At 34.4% G+C, this 19,432-nt stretch overlaps 1 protein-coding gene across 2 annotated transcripts in view; it reads right to left on the bottom strand.

The window, feature by feature from the left end:
* Positions 1–3,317: 3,317 nt before the first annotated feature.
* The window catches only part of SLC25A36 (solute carrier family 25 member 36), a 42,445-nt gene continuing 26,330 nt past the window's right edge, over positions 3,318–19,432 (bottom strand). Inside the window, exons 5-8 of one of the 2 annotated variants that reach the window (XR_005019660.1) lie at positions 16,807–16,909; positions 12,730–12,796; positions 9,248–9,537; positions 3,318–7,224 (exon numbers count right to left, since the gene is read on the bottom strand). Coding sequence is in view for 1 of the 2 variants with exons in the window: in XM_036849968.1 (XP_036705863.1) it covers positions 7,031–7,224; positions 9,248–9,537; positions 12,730–12,796 (551 nt within the window). In the remaining variant the exon portion in view is untranslated. The remainder of the gene's footprint in view (positions 7,225–9,247; positions 9,538–12,729; positions 12,797–16,806; positions 16,910–19,432) is intronic. The other variant, XM_036849968.1, reaches the window with a different exon arrangement.

Here is a 19,432-nt window from a genome sequence, read left to right as displayed (position 1 = left end):
AGAGGAGTAGAGAGGAAAAAGTCCTTGGGGAACCCTTCTGTATTTGTGCCAGCAATGCCTTAAGAAGCATGTTCTAAGATTAGCTGTCACGGAAGAGGTGAGCTGCTCAGAGGTCCGGCTTACTCATGATACCAAAATCAGATATTCACCTGTAAAACCTCCATTTTATATATTTCCTGAAACATATTAAGCATGACTACTTTATGAACTGTACTTTGATACTTCCAGTATCTCAAGTCTTCATGGGTTTCATTCCGTAGCTTTCACTCAAAATTTACTCTTTTCCCTAAGTATCTTTATTTCACTTTATTACTTTTAAAATACATAAAGTGAACAAATATTAAATGTACAGTTCATGATTTTCATATTGTGTACACACCTATTTAACCACTACCCAAATCAACATGTGAGAGATTGCCATTACTCCAGAGAGTTCCACTAGGCCCCCTTGTCAGCTCCTCCTCCACACCTTCCAGTAAACATTAACTTGGCTTCAATCATGTTGACTAGTTTTCCCTGTTCTTGACCCTCACATAAATGGAATAGAGCATATACTATTCTGTGCCAGGCTTCTTGCATCTAACATGTTTTTGATACTCATCCATGCTATGGCATGTATCAGTAATTCACATCTTGCTTTTTGTTTTGCTATGCAGTATTCCACTGTATGAACATAAAGTGACCTTCTCTTGATGACCACCTTTAGTAATAAAACTGCTATGAACATTTGAGGACAACTTTTCATTTCTCTTGGGAAACTTTTCCTCCCCACCTGGTAATAATTCTGGGTGATAGAGTGGATATAGTTTTAAATTTTCCTAGAAATGGCATCTTTCCAAAGTAGCTGTACCATTTTACACTCTAAACAACAATGTATGAGTCTCAGTTGTTTGAACATCCTAGGTATGATGCCTACTTGTCATTGTACAGGGTGCACTGTAGTGTTTCCTTGGTTCTAATTCATTAATCATGTTATCTTTTCATATGCCTACTTTTTTGTAAAGTGGCTGTTCAGGTCTTTACCTTAAAATTTTTCCTTATTAAATGTCCTGTCAGACATACTGTGAATATTTTGTCTGTGGCTGCATTTTTACTTTTAATGCTGTCTTTTTAATTTTGATGTTTCTTCTTTTTAATGGTTAGTGCCTTTTTTGGGTAAATTTCAATCCTTGCCTACTCCAAGGTTGCAAAGATATTTTCTTCTAGGTTTACAATTTTAATTTTTACCTTTAGACCTATCATCCATCTTTTGTGTAGTGAAGTAATTGTTCATTTTTATTCATATTATTGTCTAGTTGCCCTAGCATACTTGTCAGGGGTGTGGAGACAAAAAGCAAAACAAAAAATCAGTATATAGTTTAGGAAGATATAGATCAAATAACCTGGGCCACTAAAACTCATAGTTCACAGAATTTTCATCAATCTTATTGGATAATCTTGAAAGCTAAGGTTCAGAAGTAGCAGTTGAAAATGGGCTATTTGTTCTTGACAATGAGACTCAAGGAGGAATTATGAGGTGCTTTTAAGAGTAGGGAACTGGATAACAGAAAACGAGGGTCTAGCACTAAATTTTGTTGGGCTAGATGTAATGAGCTCCTTTGAATTTGACTAGGTTTAGAATCCTGGATCTACCACTAGTTTCAAAATGTCAAGACAGTTACTTTTGAATCAATTTCCAGGAAAGAATAAAAGAAAATGGGTTATTTTTCCTAATGGGCTATTAGAAAACTTTGATCTTTACTTCAAGGAACACCCCTCCCTGTATCAGCCCATATTTCCATCCCTGTTTCAAAGTCTGGGTAAAAATACTATGTTTTTCCAGGCAGCCTTTCCAGATTTTTCTAACAGAATTAATCACCATGACACTTCAGAGAAAATACGACATCCCTGAGGTTCACAGGTAGTATAACTGAGGGCTGCCCATCTAAGACAAACTGAACCTATTTGTTAAGTCTGATTTTCTATGATGCTTTGGGGAAAAAAAAAATCCACTGCTGTTCCAGTAGCCTCAGGAGGTAATCTAAGCTCTATATAGATCAGTTTCAAAGACAGACAGGCCATGTTGTTCCAGTTTACTTACTGAGCTCCATTTCTCATCACTCCCCAAAGTTTCATTCTAAGCCAATCCCCATCTATCTTTTAGTTTTTTTTTTTTTTAAATCATCTCAGTGTCATCTCAAGTGCTGATGAATAACCTAGTGTAGTGAGTAAACATGAACACCCAAATTGAAAAAGACCAGCTGTAACTAACAACCCTTTAAATATCATGGGTCTATTCACCCAATATATAGGCTGTTGGGAAATCACATGAAATCACTGTATAAACATAGCACTCTACAAATTTACTGAGTTGCCTCCATATATAAAGGTAGTCAGTCAGCTGGTCTGTGCAATGCAAAAAATTAACAAAGGAAATCATTTAACTACACTTTGCTTGCTTGCCTGAGTATCAGTTGTACAGATGTCACACTTGAACCTTAAGAAATCATTAACTCACAGATTCCTTCTTCTATCACAGCTCCCGATATTTGGTAATGAACACACATCCACACAATTTAAACCTGGGACACTTGAGCTAAGTCATACCATTATTTTGCCAATATCTTCACTCTACCCACCATTTCAGTCTTCAGTGGAGAGAGTACTGTCAGGAGGCCAAACAATTTCAGCTTTACGTTGAGAAATGCAACATGACAAATTTGTCCTGGTTTCCTTACTAACAAAACTAGGTGATGTCTGACGGTTGCTACAATTTGGGAAAACCTAAAAAAACAAAACAGACAAACTATAAAGTGGGTAGGCACTACATAACACTTATATCTGTGTCACTTGTATTTCAATCTATCATATGTGGGTTCATTTGGTTATTATAACAAGTTTCCAGCTCTTTACCTTTAATATTCTTAGCTTTCCCAAAGGCTGAAATTAAAACAAACAAAAGCTCCTACTGTTAAAAAAAAAAAATTTACAAGCTAGGGAGTAATCAATCAAATAACCTAATCAGGCTTCAATTTCTCAAATATTCTTTGCAAATTAGATATTTTGATACATGAAAAGTACTGGATTTACAGATCAACAAACCTGTGGAAAATATGCAAGAACAGAAATTTCTTCCTGAACTATGAGGGAGTGGGATTATTCGACCTTTCAACCCCTAGAGGCATCTATCACTAGGTCTAGCAGGTAGGACCCTAACACTTAACTTGAAAAAAATGGCTATGCACTTTTGTTCTACACATTAATCCTAAGAAAGTATGATTACATTCTCACCATACCAGAGTATTAGGACACATTATAGAAAGACTGAAAAACAAACATCAGATTTTCATACGCATATTTTAATTTTTGGAATTTTAACAATTCAAATAAAATTCAGCTAGTTAACATAAATACAGAGTAAATGCACATAATTTACAGCCACATACAGGAATTCAATAGCAAACCTCACATAAATGGTCAAAGGATATCAACTCTTTGAAGTTGATTATTTAGCTACGACTGACAGGTCATAATTTAATGGTTCACATATGCAGGGGTACACATTCAAAATATTTATTAACACAAAAACTGAGGAAAACTAGAATCTTCAGTTTCTACAAGGAGTAGCATAAAAAGCAGGGTGTAGATGGAGAAATGTAAGGGCACAATGGAGATTTGTGTGGGCCGAAAGTTAGTACATTAAATACTTTTATATAGTTAAAATCCCCTTCCAATTTAAGTCATTTAGGAACACCTATATTCTTAGGAATGTTAAGTCATGATCAATACCAGAGGAGAAAAAGGCTGAAATATTATCTACCAGCCCCAGAGGGGCCCCTATAGCGCTATAACAGTCCAGGCAGAAGGGCATGTAAACAACCAAAGACAGCACGGACAATGCTGGAAGCGTAAAGGACAAATGGATTCCTAGCACTTCAGTCCTTCAAGATCATATCAGTATTTTTAGTGATCGAAAACAAAATCTAAAAATGCTGACATATTTATACTCCAGTAAAAGGGTAAACACTCATTATTCTTAACAACCCACACTCAGCTGGTCCTAACAGAATAATGCTATTCCACAATGGGCATTTGGTTTTAGGAGACAAAAGGCTGGATTAAATAATGTAATGATATTCTCTCTTGGTGTCAGAGTTAAAAAATCAATTGCTTGCGGGTCCCATCTAGTAAGATTGGTTCCACGAAATTACATACATAAGGAAAACCAAGACAAAAGCTTTGGTGATACAGTTTTTTCCCTGGATTTAAAAGCACTGTGTGGTACCCCACAATCACAGGTTGGTCATTCTCAGATTTTTGACTTTGAAATCTAGTAAACTGTTTCTGTGAGCCACAAGTACCAGAGTTCTGGTCTGCTGCTCTATGAGTATGTTCTTTCAGTATGTACCGCTTTAACCTGAAAAGTTCAATTTTCTGAGACGATTCTCCAATAAAAGTACATACCAATTTGAAGAGTGCCGACTACCTCTACACTAGAAATAAAAAGCTATCTGAGAGAAAACGGATGAAAATAAAACACAGTTTAAAAAAAAAGTCCAATGCTTTTTAAGTTTTTTTTTTTTAAACGTTTGCATCAATTAAAAAAAAAATCTCCAAAGAAATGTTTCAAAGACAAACTTTATGTACAATTTTTATATAAAGTTTTCTTTTTAAATTATCTTTGTCATACATAAACTACGGCAGAGTGTACTTTGGGGGGAAGAAACAAAATAAACTTCATTGCTCCTTTCCAGCTGTCGCACAAAGAAACAAAGTCTGAGACTCTAAGATCTTTTCCTTCCAGCACATAAATATACTCACTTTTAAAAGCTGAAAAAAATGCACTAAAGGGTCAATACAAATACAAACAGGAATAGAATACGAGTTCATCCTTGAAGGACACTTGTTATGAATTTGCTACAACTAAATAAGATGTTCCTTAGCTGCTGGTTTTTATATCATTCTTAATCATTTGTGGGGTATTCAGATCACTAAGATTAGAGAGTCTCTGTCTGACATTCAATACAACTAATGTTTACAGATCTTCACAAGGCAAATGGCACTGTATTAGGCAGTATAAGTGGCACATGAAAATGAACACACTATATATTGACACTTTTACAGATTTAAGTTCGAAACCCCATTACTGTTTTTTTTGGGGGGGTGGGGGGGCATGTTCCTCACAATAAATGTCAAAGCTGAAATTGACCATAAAAGGTAAGAATAATCCCAAAGGTAATGAAACTGAATTTGCCTTTGGTCTCCAAATAGATTGGAATACTTTAAATTCCAATCGAAGCACCTCAAAAACATCCAGTTACTGTTGATTACGAGGAAGTTAAGGTGTAGGAATTTAAGAGGGCACTGTGTCTCACTGGTGACAGTGGAGAAAGCTTGCAATGACATGCTATGATTTTTTATATGTTAGGGGCACTACAGTGTACATAAGAATACTTAAAACATTTATAGTAAAGATCTCCAAAATATACCTAAATCCCAGAAAAATGTTATGAACACTGTTTCTGCCTAATACATAACCAATACTTAAAAAAAGTAATCTTAACATGGGAATTCTCTCCTACTCTCACCCTCCCCCCCGAGAAGGCCACAAAGTGCATTCACAAGTCATTCTTAAGATAAAGCCATTGCACAAAATGTACAGTTCATGTATACTGAAATGACTACCACACTGGAGTTTAATTGTATAAATTTCATACACCAGTATAGCAACATCCATAAGCGAAAGTCTTTTAATAGAATTACAGCAAATATCTTCATAAGGGCCATACATATAATACATTTAAAGTATTTAAAAGGTGCAGTTGAACTCAACAGCAAAATGTAAAAGCTATATCCTGTTAACACGCTTAATCTGAATTAACTTGAATCTTTCTATGATTTACCATTCAAGAAATTAGGATGGAATAAATTCCTTGTCCAAAGCAGTTTGTTCATTTATAAAACTGTAAGTTAATTAGGATAACTACCTGCCCAATCAGATTGCAGAGGGCCCTTCTTCTATAATGTTTATGCTGCCCCAGGTATTTATAACGTCACCTTAAAAAAAGAAAACACCTTGTAAGGGCAAAGCTGAAAATTACCATTTTCTCTACTAAATAAATGCAATGTATGCAGAGCTTCTGGAAATAATTCAAAGGTTCAAATTCTTAATGTGAAACCAAATTGAGAAAGATTCAGAAGCAGTAAATGTTTTCCACTTTAAGAAAATGATACCTAGGTATGACAGGGGATAATTCAAGTTCATAATTATTAAGTCACTGCAAAGACATTGCATTCATTCATGTATCATTAGGTTAGAAAAGATAAGAGGACATGCTCAAGTCACTGAAATGGCCAAGAATCAACATTTTACTGGTTTATTGTGTCCCAAACTATTACCATTTGATACATTAACAATTTAAGTGTTCACATTATGCTAAACATAAAGCACCTGTGAGCAGTGGAAACCAAAACATTTTAAAGCTAAAAATAAACACATGTTTAGACCTACTTCATTTGTCATCAAAAACAGTGACTACTAATGCCAAATGATTAACTTTAAAATATAGTGCCAGCTCCTCTCAAGGAAATGTGAAAATACTACTATCATTGTTATTTTTCAATTTTATAGGAATTATACAGAAGTTAGAAATTTATGACTGTCAATACTATCTCTGGATAGTTATACAGTTACAGATGGCTTTGTCTAGAAGACTGGAAAAGTGCTCATGGAATAAACACTATACTCTGATTGCCATAAATCAACAAAATGCCAGCTGTGTCCTGTGGACATGGTAGAGAAAATGGCAATTTTGAAGAAGGAGCGCTTCTAAAGGCTTTTTCTTGGAGGCAGCCAAGGTTTTTTTTCACATTACTAAAAAGACTAAGTAATGTGGTTATGATTACTTTAATTCCTACAACCAAACTTCCACTTAGGTATAGTTCCATGTTCCCACACTATTTTCCTTCTGTCCACCAAGCTGGCTTCGGTACTCCATGGTCCACTCTATCTTTTGGTCTTCCCTCTTTATAGTACAGCAGCCTGGTGGTGCTATCCGTTGAGCAGGTAGACCACTAATTCATAGGTGGCCATCATAATGGCTGTGTTTGGAATCTGTCTCACCAGATGAGTTGTCAGACCACGGTAAAGAGACCCATAGCCTTCTTCTTGAACAAGCAAAGATAGTGTCTGAAAAAAGGATCTATATTTTGTTCCCTCCTCACGCAGTCTTGTTCTTACAACTTCTGTATGGGAAAAAAATAGTCATTTTATTTAAACACCAGTGTGATATCTTTATACCCTCCTAATACTGGACACACCCCATTTATCAGACTGTAAGTGTAAGTTCAGGATAAATGAGGAGTAATTTATAATGTGCAACTTATTGAAACTAGTTACCACAGCCATGTCTTTCACCAAACTCCTAAGCTAGCTGGCTAAAATCACATAGACTAATTATAAAATTTCATAGGTTCCTGAATGGTAAAAGACAGAATAAACAGAAGTATCAGTTATATACTGGATATAGATAAAAGGGAGAATAGATGTGATAAATAAAGGTAAAGCTGGAAAGAGAATAGAGATGGTATCAAAGATGAATACAGAAAGATACAGTGAGAAACAAACAGGGAAGATTTTTAAGAAGTGGACATAACAATGAAAAAATAGAATTATTAATTTATTCACAATGGTCCACATACACCAACATGAAATTTTATGTGGATAAGGCTGAAAATGTTTAAAATACTAGTGTCAGCTAAAAGGCCGCATCTGGGAAGCAACGAGGCAAAAATCATAAACCTTTAGATCTGAAAAGGATCTTAAAGGTTAGTCTAATTTTTCTTCATTTTAAAAGGTAAAGAAAGAAATGGGGACTACTAAGAAGTTTTAGTCAGCTGAAGGCAGAGGCTGGGACAAGAATTAAGAGTTTCAACTGAAGAATCTGTTCTTTCCACTCCACTATTTTTCAAACTTTTTCAACACAACGCTCCTGATGGGCCTGAGGGAAATGGCCGAAAGTAACTTTCACTGCAAATGTTAACATTTGGAATCTCCTATGTCCTGTCTTAAATACCCATGTCATTTATATATTTCAATCCAAAATACTGTTTATAAACTGTACCTCTTCTTATAATGACATCATCTCACTTGAAGAGACAGGGTGCTTGCAACTCCAAAACCCTCTCTCTCTCTCACCTGAGCAGGTCACCATCTTAGACCTCCCATAGAAGGCCAGAACCTACCCAATGCTGCTGGTACTGTCCTCTTTTGATTTCTCTTAAAGAAGTTAGGAATGGCCCTCAGGGAACTGGAGGTAAGCTGACAGTCCAATTTTGTTAAAGAGTTGGTTTTATTCATAAATTACGTTTTAGAGCAAATACTCATTTTCTAGCTGTATTTCATTTTTCCTGACAGAGCTTTAATCACATAGCCTTAGCTTTACAAAGGTGACTGTAAACATTAATCAGCATAACAAAAGGGAAGCACTTAGATGAAAAACCCTAACCAAACTAAACCTCAAACGTACCAAAATCAAAGTTTACACTTTAACAAAACAACAAAAACGTTACAAAAAAACCCTCAGCGTGTTACAGAGAAATTCTTAAGTGGTTTTCTCAGTTATTAATGAAAAAGGCTAATATTTTAAAACTTAAAAAACAGAAGTTTTAAAAATCATTAATATATACTTATTTGCCAACATGAAACAATGTAAAATAACTTGGTCTTTGGGATTATAGACTTCAATTCAAATTTGAGCTCCACCACTGAGTAAGCTATGTGACCTTGAGCAAGTTACTTAATCTTAACATTTCTGGTTTCCCATCTGAAAATGAAGACAATTCTGGTTATGTTCTGGTATACCTCTAGACTTATAAGTACTTTGCACGATTTTTGTGCGGATTAGCAATAATGTATACTGTATATATGTATGTAATAATAAAGTATCTAGTATGGCACCTACATCCATACTTTTTTAAAAAACAGAAACTTGCCCAAGTCACCTGGCTGGAATCTGACTCTGGGCTGAAATCTGACTGTCCAGAGCCCATGCTAAATCACCACCATGCTACTATAGCATACCTATACTGACCTATTAAAACAGCCTTATGTTACTCATACAGATTTAATCCCATTACGATGAACTGTATTTAGTTATACTGTAATTCAGTAAAATTATAAATACTCTAATAAGGTGGCCATTGGCTGGGGTGGGAAAATATTTCTGATTTAACAGAAGATTACTCACACACATTCAAGTCCTCTTACCATGTGGATATGCTATAGTTGTGGCACACGTTTTTGAGGTGGCAGCAGCTAGCATCATTCCCACAAAATCTGATGCTTCTTTTACAGACTCTTCTTCATTTTCCATTGTAGAAGCAATCTTATATTCCAGTAGTTTTTGCTTAATACTTTCATAAATAACAAAATGGATAACAGTCTCTGATATGCCAGCATATGAAGCAGACATGCCCCTATAAAATCCTCTAAGTCCATCTGTCTGATACACTTTACGGACACACTCAAAAGCACCCATTCGCTTTTCCCCACGGTTCCTGAAAAGCAAAAGGGAAAAACCTTATTAACAAAAATAAAGTAGTACAGGTTTTTAAATAAAGTAAATAAAATATATAGAAATATGCCACTCTACTAAAACATAACCCTCTTTAATTCATGAGGAAGTAAAATCAGAATTTTAAAACATTCATTTTAGATTTCCTATTCTTCTGTCCCAAATTTGTCATATTAGATAGGTAACATATAAGTAGTTTTACTGAATGCAAAATAACTACTTTGAATCTTCAGTTTCATTGAAGTCTGACTGTATGAATAAGCAACAAAATCCACTGTGACTGTGTTCAAACACACTGTGACCGCAGCTCAAGATAAAAACAGAATAAACAAAAACCCCTCACATTATATTAAAAGTAATTCTAAGTAAGCTGAGTCTTTCGCATTTAATAATATATAAAAAGAATGACTGGGACTTCCCTGGTGGCACAGTGGTTAAGAATCCACCTGCCAATGCAGGGCACACGGGTTTGATCCCTGGTCCGGGAAGATCCCACATGCCGAGGAGCAACTAAGCCCGTGCACCACAACTACTGAGCCTGTGCTCTAGAGCCCGCGAGCCATAACTACTGAGCCCGTGTGCCGCAACCACTGAAGCCCTCGCGCCTAGAGCCCGTGCTCCACAACAAGAGAAGCCACCGCAATGAGAAGCCCGCATACCACAACAAAGAGTAGCCCCTGCTCACCGCAACTAGAGAAAGCCCGCACACTGCAACAAAGACCCAATACAGGCAAAAAAAAAATATATATATATATATATATATATTATAAATATATATATATGACTGAAACACCAATGATAATAGAATATCACAAAGCAAGGAGTATAATTAAGCTAATTTCTGTGTACCTGGGGGATTCTTCCAAGCCCACCCAGTTCTTCCCCAAAAGTGACTGGGTGACTTTAAATCAAATTTCCTATGATCCTTTGAAGGTAATGGCCATATCTTTCACCTCAGTAAATAGTGAATGAGGACTTCTACAGTTATCAAGTATTTATGAAGCATTGTGCCCAAGAAAACTTTCTTAGTGCTACTTAAGGGTGCAGCATCTACTCTTTTACAAGTCTATAATTTTGAGTTTGTAAAAATATTTATTACCTTCATTATGATTCCCCCAATAGAACTTTATCTGTAAGAAATGGGTTTAAATGCCACCCACGGGAAAAGAAATAGAAAACTTAACTATTTATAAATTATATACAACTGGATAACATAACAAAATAAAACCACAACTAAGACACCTACCTGATAACCTACAGATTCTTCCAATCTTATAAACTAATTGTCTTGAATCAATGACTATCCTCAACTAATGGTACTGAATAAATATTTCTTAGTTGAATGATCCATGCAACCAACTGTAATTAGTTTCTGCTATAAATCCTTTCTTACAAGGGAGTCAAGGGCTGTGAGTCCTCAAGGTTAATATGCAAACACATCAGCCCTGTTCTTGATCTGTGCTGTAAGGGAGCGTCCTCAAATCAACCTTTCACTACTACCCCAGCCCCATCCCATTTCCCCACCCCTAAGCCTAGGAAATTGTGCTGGCTTGATTATTACTTTTTTCACTTACAACATTAAGGAGTTGTTTTTTTTTTAATTAATTAATTTATGGCTGTGTTGGGTCTTCGTTTCTGTGCGAGGGCTTTCTCCTAGTTGTGGCAAGCGGGGGCCACTCTTCATCGCGGTGCGCGGGCCTCTCACTATCGCGGCCTCTCTTGTTGCGGAGCACAGGCTCCAGACGCGCAGGCTCAGTAATTGTGGCTCACGGGCCCAGTTGCTCCGCGGCATGTGGGATCTTCCCAGACCAGGGCTCGAACCCGTGTCCCCTGCATTGGCAGGCAGATTCTCAACCACTGCGCCACCAGGGAAGCCCCATTAAAGAGTTTTAATCCATGCTTTTCCGGGATCCCCTACAATCCACCCTATAGCATACTGAAGCATGCCCCTGGTAGTTTTATCACAGTACAGTAGGGACTGGCATCTCACACTTTTTAACCTCTGGGTTGGCTTACCTACCATTACCTTTCAGATCTCTGACTTCAGGAGATAAACTCTGAGTCTTGCTGCAACACTCAACTTAAGATTTCATTAAAAATTATTCTAGATGAAACAAGAATTAGACATTGCTTTTCAAGTCTCCAAATAGCATACAATTCTACATGACAGGATGTGGAAAACAGAGCTTTAAGCAGGCATAATTGTTAATGATTTCTTAGATCAGTTTTATTTATAATCTATGATATCTACACTAGACTTCCCAAACCCTAAAACATAAAAAACAGTGAAAATTGTTATACAGAGTCTACTGCAGACTGAAAGGCTAAACAGTTTCAAAACTATCAACGTGATTATTATTATTATAATACATCAGATAAGGTCATCTCTCTACTTAAAAGTGTTACTTTTTCCCTGTCCTCCATTCTGAAGGCCAACAGGAGTTGAGATGGCAGGACTCTAAGCCACACTGCTTCTAGCCTCCTCTCAGCTCCCAGAACACGTCAAAGGCCCTAAACTTAGGATATGTGAGATTTGCACTATTGCCTCTGGTTAAAAATGGGCTCAAAAAACCATCCCTTGACTATTCCATTTAAAGTTGGTCCCAACTGTTTCCTGGGATATCTCTAGAACCTACCAGTACCTGCTCATTATAGATGTATTGAATGATCTTGCTGCTATAAAGTGGCTGGCAGTAACAGATGAAGTCCATGAATACACGAGAGCTAAATTCCACGCCAGAACGCTCTGGGTACAAGGTTCATGAGTTTGAGCAATGATCCTTAAAGACTCAGTCTAGACTCATTGATCATGTTGTTTATTTAGGTGTTAGGAGGCCGATTATAATCACACATGGAGTGAATGAAAGTATCACAGCTCGGGCTAGATTAATATGTCCTTTTCCTTTCTTCTTCCTTTACTGAAAAACACAATGCATAGTATACTTTCTTTCCTAGAAACTGTCATACTGTCAACTATTACTGTCACTTTTGCCTCTGATGGTACATCCAAGTTTCAAAACCAAACAAAAAAAACCAACCAAACAAACAAAATCAGCAGCAAATGAGGGGAAAAAATGTTTAGATACCTGGCACTGAGATCTCACTGATACAAATTTATAGAAGAAATTCAGTTGAAGCCAACTTTAACAAATTTTGTTTTAATGAATTAACATACCTTGCATCAAGCTGTAACCGAGTCTTTATAAGCCAAATGGGGTTGGTCGCTGTGATTGCGGTAAAACCTAAACAAACATGTTTAAAATGAACTCTGGTAAAAATGAAGAACACACTATTAACTTCAAGATTTTTAAAACTATATAAATCTATATTAAAGAAAATATATAAATATTTAAACTATCAACTGATGTATGCTTTACACTTTTATTTTACAAATCCATTCAACCATGAACATCTGTACTTTTTACTTCCAAATCAGTCTCAAATTCTGACCATAATAACTAAAAGATTCTTTTAAGAGCAAAATCTGATTATATATAAACTTCTCTTCCAACATATTCAGAATATGCTATGGGTGGCACTCTCTACTCTCTACGCTAAATTCAGAAACCCATTTCTACAAAGAAACATAGAAATTTTGTGTATTCTAGGGCTTTTTAGCATGCAAACTCTATAATAGCTACTTGGGGTCCAACTAAATCACAAATCACTATGTTCAAAATGGAGTCTACATAAACGTCAGCATTTACCAATATCTGATCTTAAGTTGACTGTACAACAGAAAGAATTGTTGTTTGGCCTTGTGAATACTTTTTATAAGCACACAATTACTAATACTGTTAAAATAATGGTATCACAGAGATAAGGTTTCTGTTAGGGTTAATAGGACAGATCTATCTTTCATCCACTTAAAAACATACAAAAACTTAAAAGTTCAAAAAGTTACAAATCAGAACTTCCCTCTTACTTTTATAGACACTGAAGAGAGAAACTTAAGGTAGAAGGTAGTTCTATTTTACTTTAAAACTAAAGTACTATGTATTAACTATCAATGCAGAAGGGTGGTCCCCTAAGATGGCTCATTCCAGGTAGTAAAGTAAGATCTCTGGAACAGTATGTTTCTAGGCTAGTGCATATGTTTTACTTGCTATCTTCCTAGTGTTATGGGAAAATAGCAGCACATGAAATGCAATCTTGATGATGGAAATTTATGAAGATTGCTTCATCTATACAAAACAGGATTTTCATATAATACTTGTGAACACTTAAGATCACTACACAAACTTGATAGAACTTACATCAACCTACATTTATTCATTTGGCCTTTAAATTCAGTGAAAACTTACATGCAGAAATGTCTAAGGATCTTAATTTTTAATACTTGCTATCAAATACTAGCAGGTCAAGCACATTATTTTTAGAAAGGTTTTGAAATATAACCAGCATATTTAATATTAGTAAAGTACTTTCAGGAACAAAAATGCTGTGGTACACTTAGGAGTAATTTGTCTTTTTAGTTAACATATAGTGGAGAACTAATCATAAAACTTTTTTTGCTTTCAGAGTTAGTATGGGTATATCTACAAAGGCAAAATAATTTTACTAAATTGTTTACAAAGTAGAATTTAGTCTCACAGGTTCTTTTCCCTTCTATAATGTCAGATAATTAGCTAACTCAAATTTTACTCCCTTAATCCACTATATTAATACTGCGGAAACAGCCAGATGTTTCACAAAGAGATGCTCAAACTGACTCTATTATCAAGCAAAATAACTGAAATAAGTTTGATTTAATAACTCCTTCAATAATTTTGTAATGATTATATAGTCTCCATTTCTCAAGTGCTTTTAATACTACATACATACATAATACAAAACTAGAAAGGGACCGACAATTTTGTAAGCATCAGCCAGTACTAAAATAATAAAAATTTAATGTGTTGGACAGGGTGTCAGGAAGATGTTTCAAATAAAAAGTTCTTTTCATGCATATATTCTTGATAAAAGGAAAGAGAAGAAAAATATGAAACCAGATCAGTTTAAATATTTTGTTTGGAAAAGATTTTTCTTGCATGTTGGCTTAACTGAGAATAAAGTTATGGAGTTCAATTTTTTTTTCTCTTGAACCCCATTCTTCTCAGTGAAAATGTCAAACTAAAGATATTCAAATTATACTCTAAAGCAAATGTGCACCTGACATCAGAGTTCTGGTCATAAGCCTAATTTGATGATTCTTTATTTTAAACTTAAATATGTGTATTAGCTAAATGTCTATACAGTAATATTAGGAGTTTATTAGTAAAAAGCTGCTTAGCAGCACAAACCAACGAAACACTGCATTAGTCACAATGGTTTTTATTAATTATTATGTGGAAATTTTAGGAAAAAAACATTTGCTTTTTATTAAATTTTGAAAGCATAAAACTGGGAATGCTTATATCCAACTTTAAAAAAAAGCAGTCTGTCTAGGTAAAAATCTCATTCAATTTATTATACTTTACTTGAAAAGAAGATGAGCATCAAAGCTTTTTTTTTAAAAAAAAATAAAAGTTCTATGTCTAAAAATATAAGCTTAGGACCCAAGCTTATTAACACTCTTCCAAGTCTCAAATTCCTCAATTAGAGGCTGAAAAAAACCCCATATGTGTAAACTTTAAAATATTATAATACATATTTATAAATATTACTAGGAATAAAATTTTAAATACCCATAATGCTCTGTACATGTTAATAAACTAAACAGGAAGCAAACAACAGGTATTTCTCACTTAACTAAAATTCATTTCCAGACACAGATTGACCTATGGAACATGACACATTAAAATTTAGGTAAGTGAGAGAATGTCATCATCTTATATCTATACAGCTTGTGCTTACTACAGTTGGGGCTCAACTCTTCCAGTAACAAGCTAGTTAATAAAGACACTAGCCTAACTGCTAGCAAACCATTAAGTTAGACAAAAGAATCAAGGCATAATCCACAGGTTTTTAGCTATTGGTCATTTACCAGTTCTGGTCCTTGGGTTTTATGCTGTTACATCCTCTTAACCAAAGACACTCTAATTATAAACTTATGGAGACAGTATTAGGCTAATTAAATCTAGAAAAATATAACCTATTAATTCAAAACATGAAACAAGCAGGAAGAAATAAAAATTTATTACTAGCTTAGAATTATATATGGTAAGGCAGTTTGAAGTTGACAAACAGTCAAAGTTAAACATATCTTCCTACTCCTTTTAAGACAAAGATAGTGGGGATGGTGCCCCTGAAATTTAGAAATTTCCTATTACTTTTTATTTTGACATTTAAATTTTGTGACATTTTGATAATATGCTATTTCATATTAATATTCTGAGCACCCTATTAAACATTAAAACTGATTTAGAAGTATATGAAGAATCTATTTGTAGGTTAAGAAGAATTAATGGTGCTGCTCCACAGTCAGTTAAAGCAAAATGGCAGTATACTGGCCATACTATTAGTAGTATAGTTAATAGTTTATTAGAAAGTTTAAAAAAAACTTTTAAAATGCAATTTTTAAAGTTTTGTTTCATCTAGTATTCCATTGATAATGTAAACCAATTAAAAACCAGATTAACAGAAATCCTGGTTATAGTAAACTTGCTGAAAATGTCTATTTCATTAAGTGAGTGATACCTGTAGTATTGCATTTTCAGTACTTTTTATTTCAATTAACTTCTGTAAGAACAAAGCTCACCTAACCTTCTAAGAAAAATATATTAAAACTACTAAAAAAAACCCCAAAAAACCTAATTAAAACTAAAACAAACAAGATCCCATATATTCTTGTCCCATATTTGGAAAGTAATGGTAGGTATTAAGATCAATGTTTTTGCAAGAAGGTAGAAAGCCAAGTATCAACAGATAAGAGAATAGAAAGCACTGTATTAGACTTTTAAAATACGTTATGCTAAGCGAAGAGAACTACTGTTTTTTTCTAAAAGCTGTCGGACGGCATGATACCATTTATAGCTATGTAAATCTTAAATACTGTTAAGGAATTCTTTGGAGGTCAAGGCTACTATGGCCAAGCTAACGACCCCAAGCTTTTAGTACACGATGACTGAAAAGTTACCCAATTCTTCCTTCTAGAAGGAATATTATAAAGGAATCAGAATTAAAGTTTTATAAAATACTCAGATAATGCACACACAAATTCAGGAAATAAAAATTCATTTCCCGCCTTCTATTAATTCCACAGCTATTATAAATTCCCAGGGTGTGTTTCTTATAACTAGAGGCTGCAAGAGATGCTCAGATCAGTACTCACGAGGTTTAAGTTAGTCCATATTTCTACAGGAAGTGACCTGCGGATGGGGAGCATGAGATGACACGATCTCACTCTTTTCTCGGGAGAAATGTACAGTAAATGCCTAAAATAGACACAGGCTTTTCTGTATCATAACAACAAGCAGTGACCTCATCAGAAACATGTGTACAAAATGAATCCCATTGGAAGGATTTGAGAAATATTTACTGTGAGATCTAACTTTTTGAAAATTTTAAGTTAAAAAAGAAAAAGAAAGGAATATAAGAATGGGCCATAATTTTTTTTTAAAAGTACCGAGTACTGAAAATTCTGCCATCTGTAGCAGTTTCAGAGTCCAAATACTTACCTAAAAGAAGATCAATTTTGCCTTAAAGAAAAAATGCTAACCTTGTCAAAGGGGAATCTAAGAAAATATTTAGAGGGGATTATCATATCCCATTTTCCTACCATTATCTACCATGCTCAGAGCTGAAATCACAATTTTCTATTCCTTAACAATCAGCCTACTTAGTAAATCTAAAAAAACAAAAACAGGGGCGTTCCCTGGTGGTCCAGTGGTTAGGACTCGACATATTCACTGCTGTGGGCCCGGGTTAAATCCTTGGTGGGGGAACTAAGATCCTGCAAGCTGTGCAGCACGGCCAAAAGAATTAGAATTTAAATAAATAAATAAACAAATAAATAAAACAAAAATAGAAAATTCAAGTAACTTCATTTTGTAACTATAATTTTTTAAAAAAAATAAAGTATAGGTGGCTACAATAGTACCTTTCACCTTTTGCACTATGATCAGTAATATTGCACATCCATTTTTATGAAATATTTTGGATTATTTTGTATTCAGTTTCTTGTGCTCTACAAAATAAAAAACAGGAAGAATGTTTACATACAAACACACAAAACGTCTAGCCATCCATTTGGCTAAATAAACTGCCATGGACAAATTATTTAAAAGAATATTTTATAATGCAAGACAAAATTTCTACTTAATGAGTAAAAATTTAACCTTTAATAAGTCAAATAGAAAATGTATCCTGAAAAATAACAGTGAATGCTATAAGCAAATAAAACCCACTAGGTATGTAGTAAATGTTAAACAATTACATTGTTGGTATTGAAAAAATTAAGCAATCACTGTGTGAATATATAATCCAATAAAAATCAGAATTCATTTCTTTTAAATCTGTACTGTTGTATAGAAAAGTATATACAACCCAGATAAAAACTTTTGAAAATTGGGAGTTACTATAAAGAAGAAATGTAATACTATTTTTTTTTTGTATACACGCCTGTGTCCAGGTGTATACAGAGGGATATGCAAATTCATTTTAACAAAAACACACAGAAACTCTCAAGAAAATAAATACTCTCAATAGCTAAGATACATTTAGTCTGGCAAAGGTCATATGGGGAGGGGGTGGGGGGAAGGCAGGTAAAACAGAGTCACCATTACTTAATTTGATTAAATAGCAGCCTCACAACTGGAAAAAAATTTTTCAATGTATGAAAATTCATAGCTCAAATTGAGAGGTTTACAAATTCTTATACTATTCCCTTGAAATACTAAAACAAAAGAAAATAAGATGGCCTTTAAACAAACTGTCCTTTTAATTAAAAAGGTTTAGTATCTAAAACACTCAAGTTCATATTAATAAAATACAAAATGCAACTGAATTGAGAGGTTACTTGGAATAAAAACTATATACAAGGTATGTTACTGAAGCTTAATGCATGTGCTATTTGATGTAGCAAAATCTTGCAGACACTATCATTAATGGTGTATTTTAGTGCATTTTTGATATTAAAGTGACAAGGTTAGCATTTTTTTTTGAATAGCCAGTTAAAAAACAAGTTTTCACATGACTGCCTCTAAGCACTTTGCACCCCCAATTCATATTTTGAAGAGCTCTACAAATTATCCTGAAGAAAAACCAATGCAGTCTGGTCTAGATTTTTACAAGAATGAAGGGAGCAAAAGGCTACCGTAACAAGTCTGCATGGGACCATTCAGTTTCACCAACCATGTAGCTATGTATAAAAACTGCAAAGCTAAATGTTATTGCTCATGAATAGTGCAAGGAAGCTCTGAAGGCATAGTTCTCAGAAAAATCTAACTGCAAACAAATGGAAGAAGTATTTTCAAATTACACAATAAGTGAATAGTGCAAGACTCTCTGAACAAGTATAAGACTATCAATTTACCAAAATTCAAGAAATTCAAGTTGGGAAATAGTATCAATGTATAAATAAAAACTGAAAACTATGAGTTAACATTTGTACACATTTGAGAAAAAAAGTACAAAATGACAATTCCACTGAAATTCTCTGCAATGTGGTACAAACATAGTAATAAATTCTGATTAGATATTCCAATGAAAAAAGATGTTCCAGTGGGAATTAAGATATACTGAAACTCTAAATTTGTAATACTGAATATATAACTATCCTCAACTTAAAATAATTGCTTACCTACTTTCTTGGCATCAATTCTTTTAAAAAAGAAAGATTAACATTTCTTTACAATTTTCTGGGGTTAAGAAACAAAAACATGAACACTGGTAATCCAGAAATATATTCTTAAAAACCCTAATACAGTGGTTATGTAGTTTGAAATTAGCCACTAACT

Source organism: Balaenoptera musculus, chromosome 4 (assembly GCF_009873245.2).
Source record: "Balaenoptera musculus isolate JJ_BM4_2016_0621 chromosome 4, mBalMus1.pri.v3, whole genome shotgun sequence".
NCBI lineage: Eukaryota > Metazoa > Chordata > Mammalia > Artiodactyla > Balaenopteridae > Balaenoptera > Balaenoptera musculus.
This window is presented reverse-complemented; position numbering and strand designations above follow the sequence as displayed.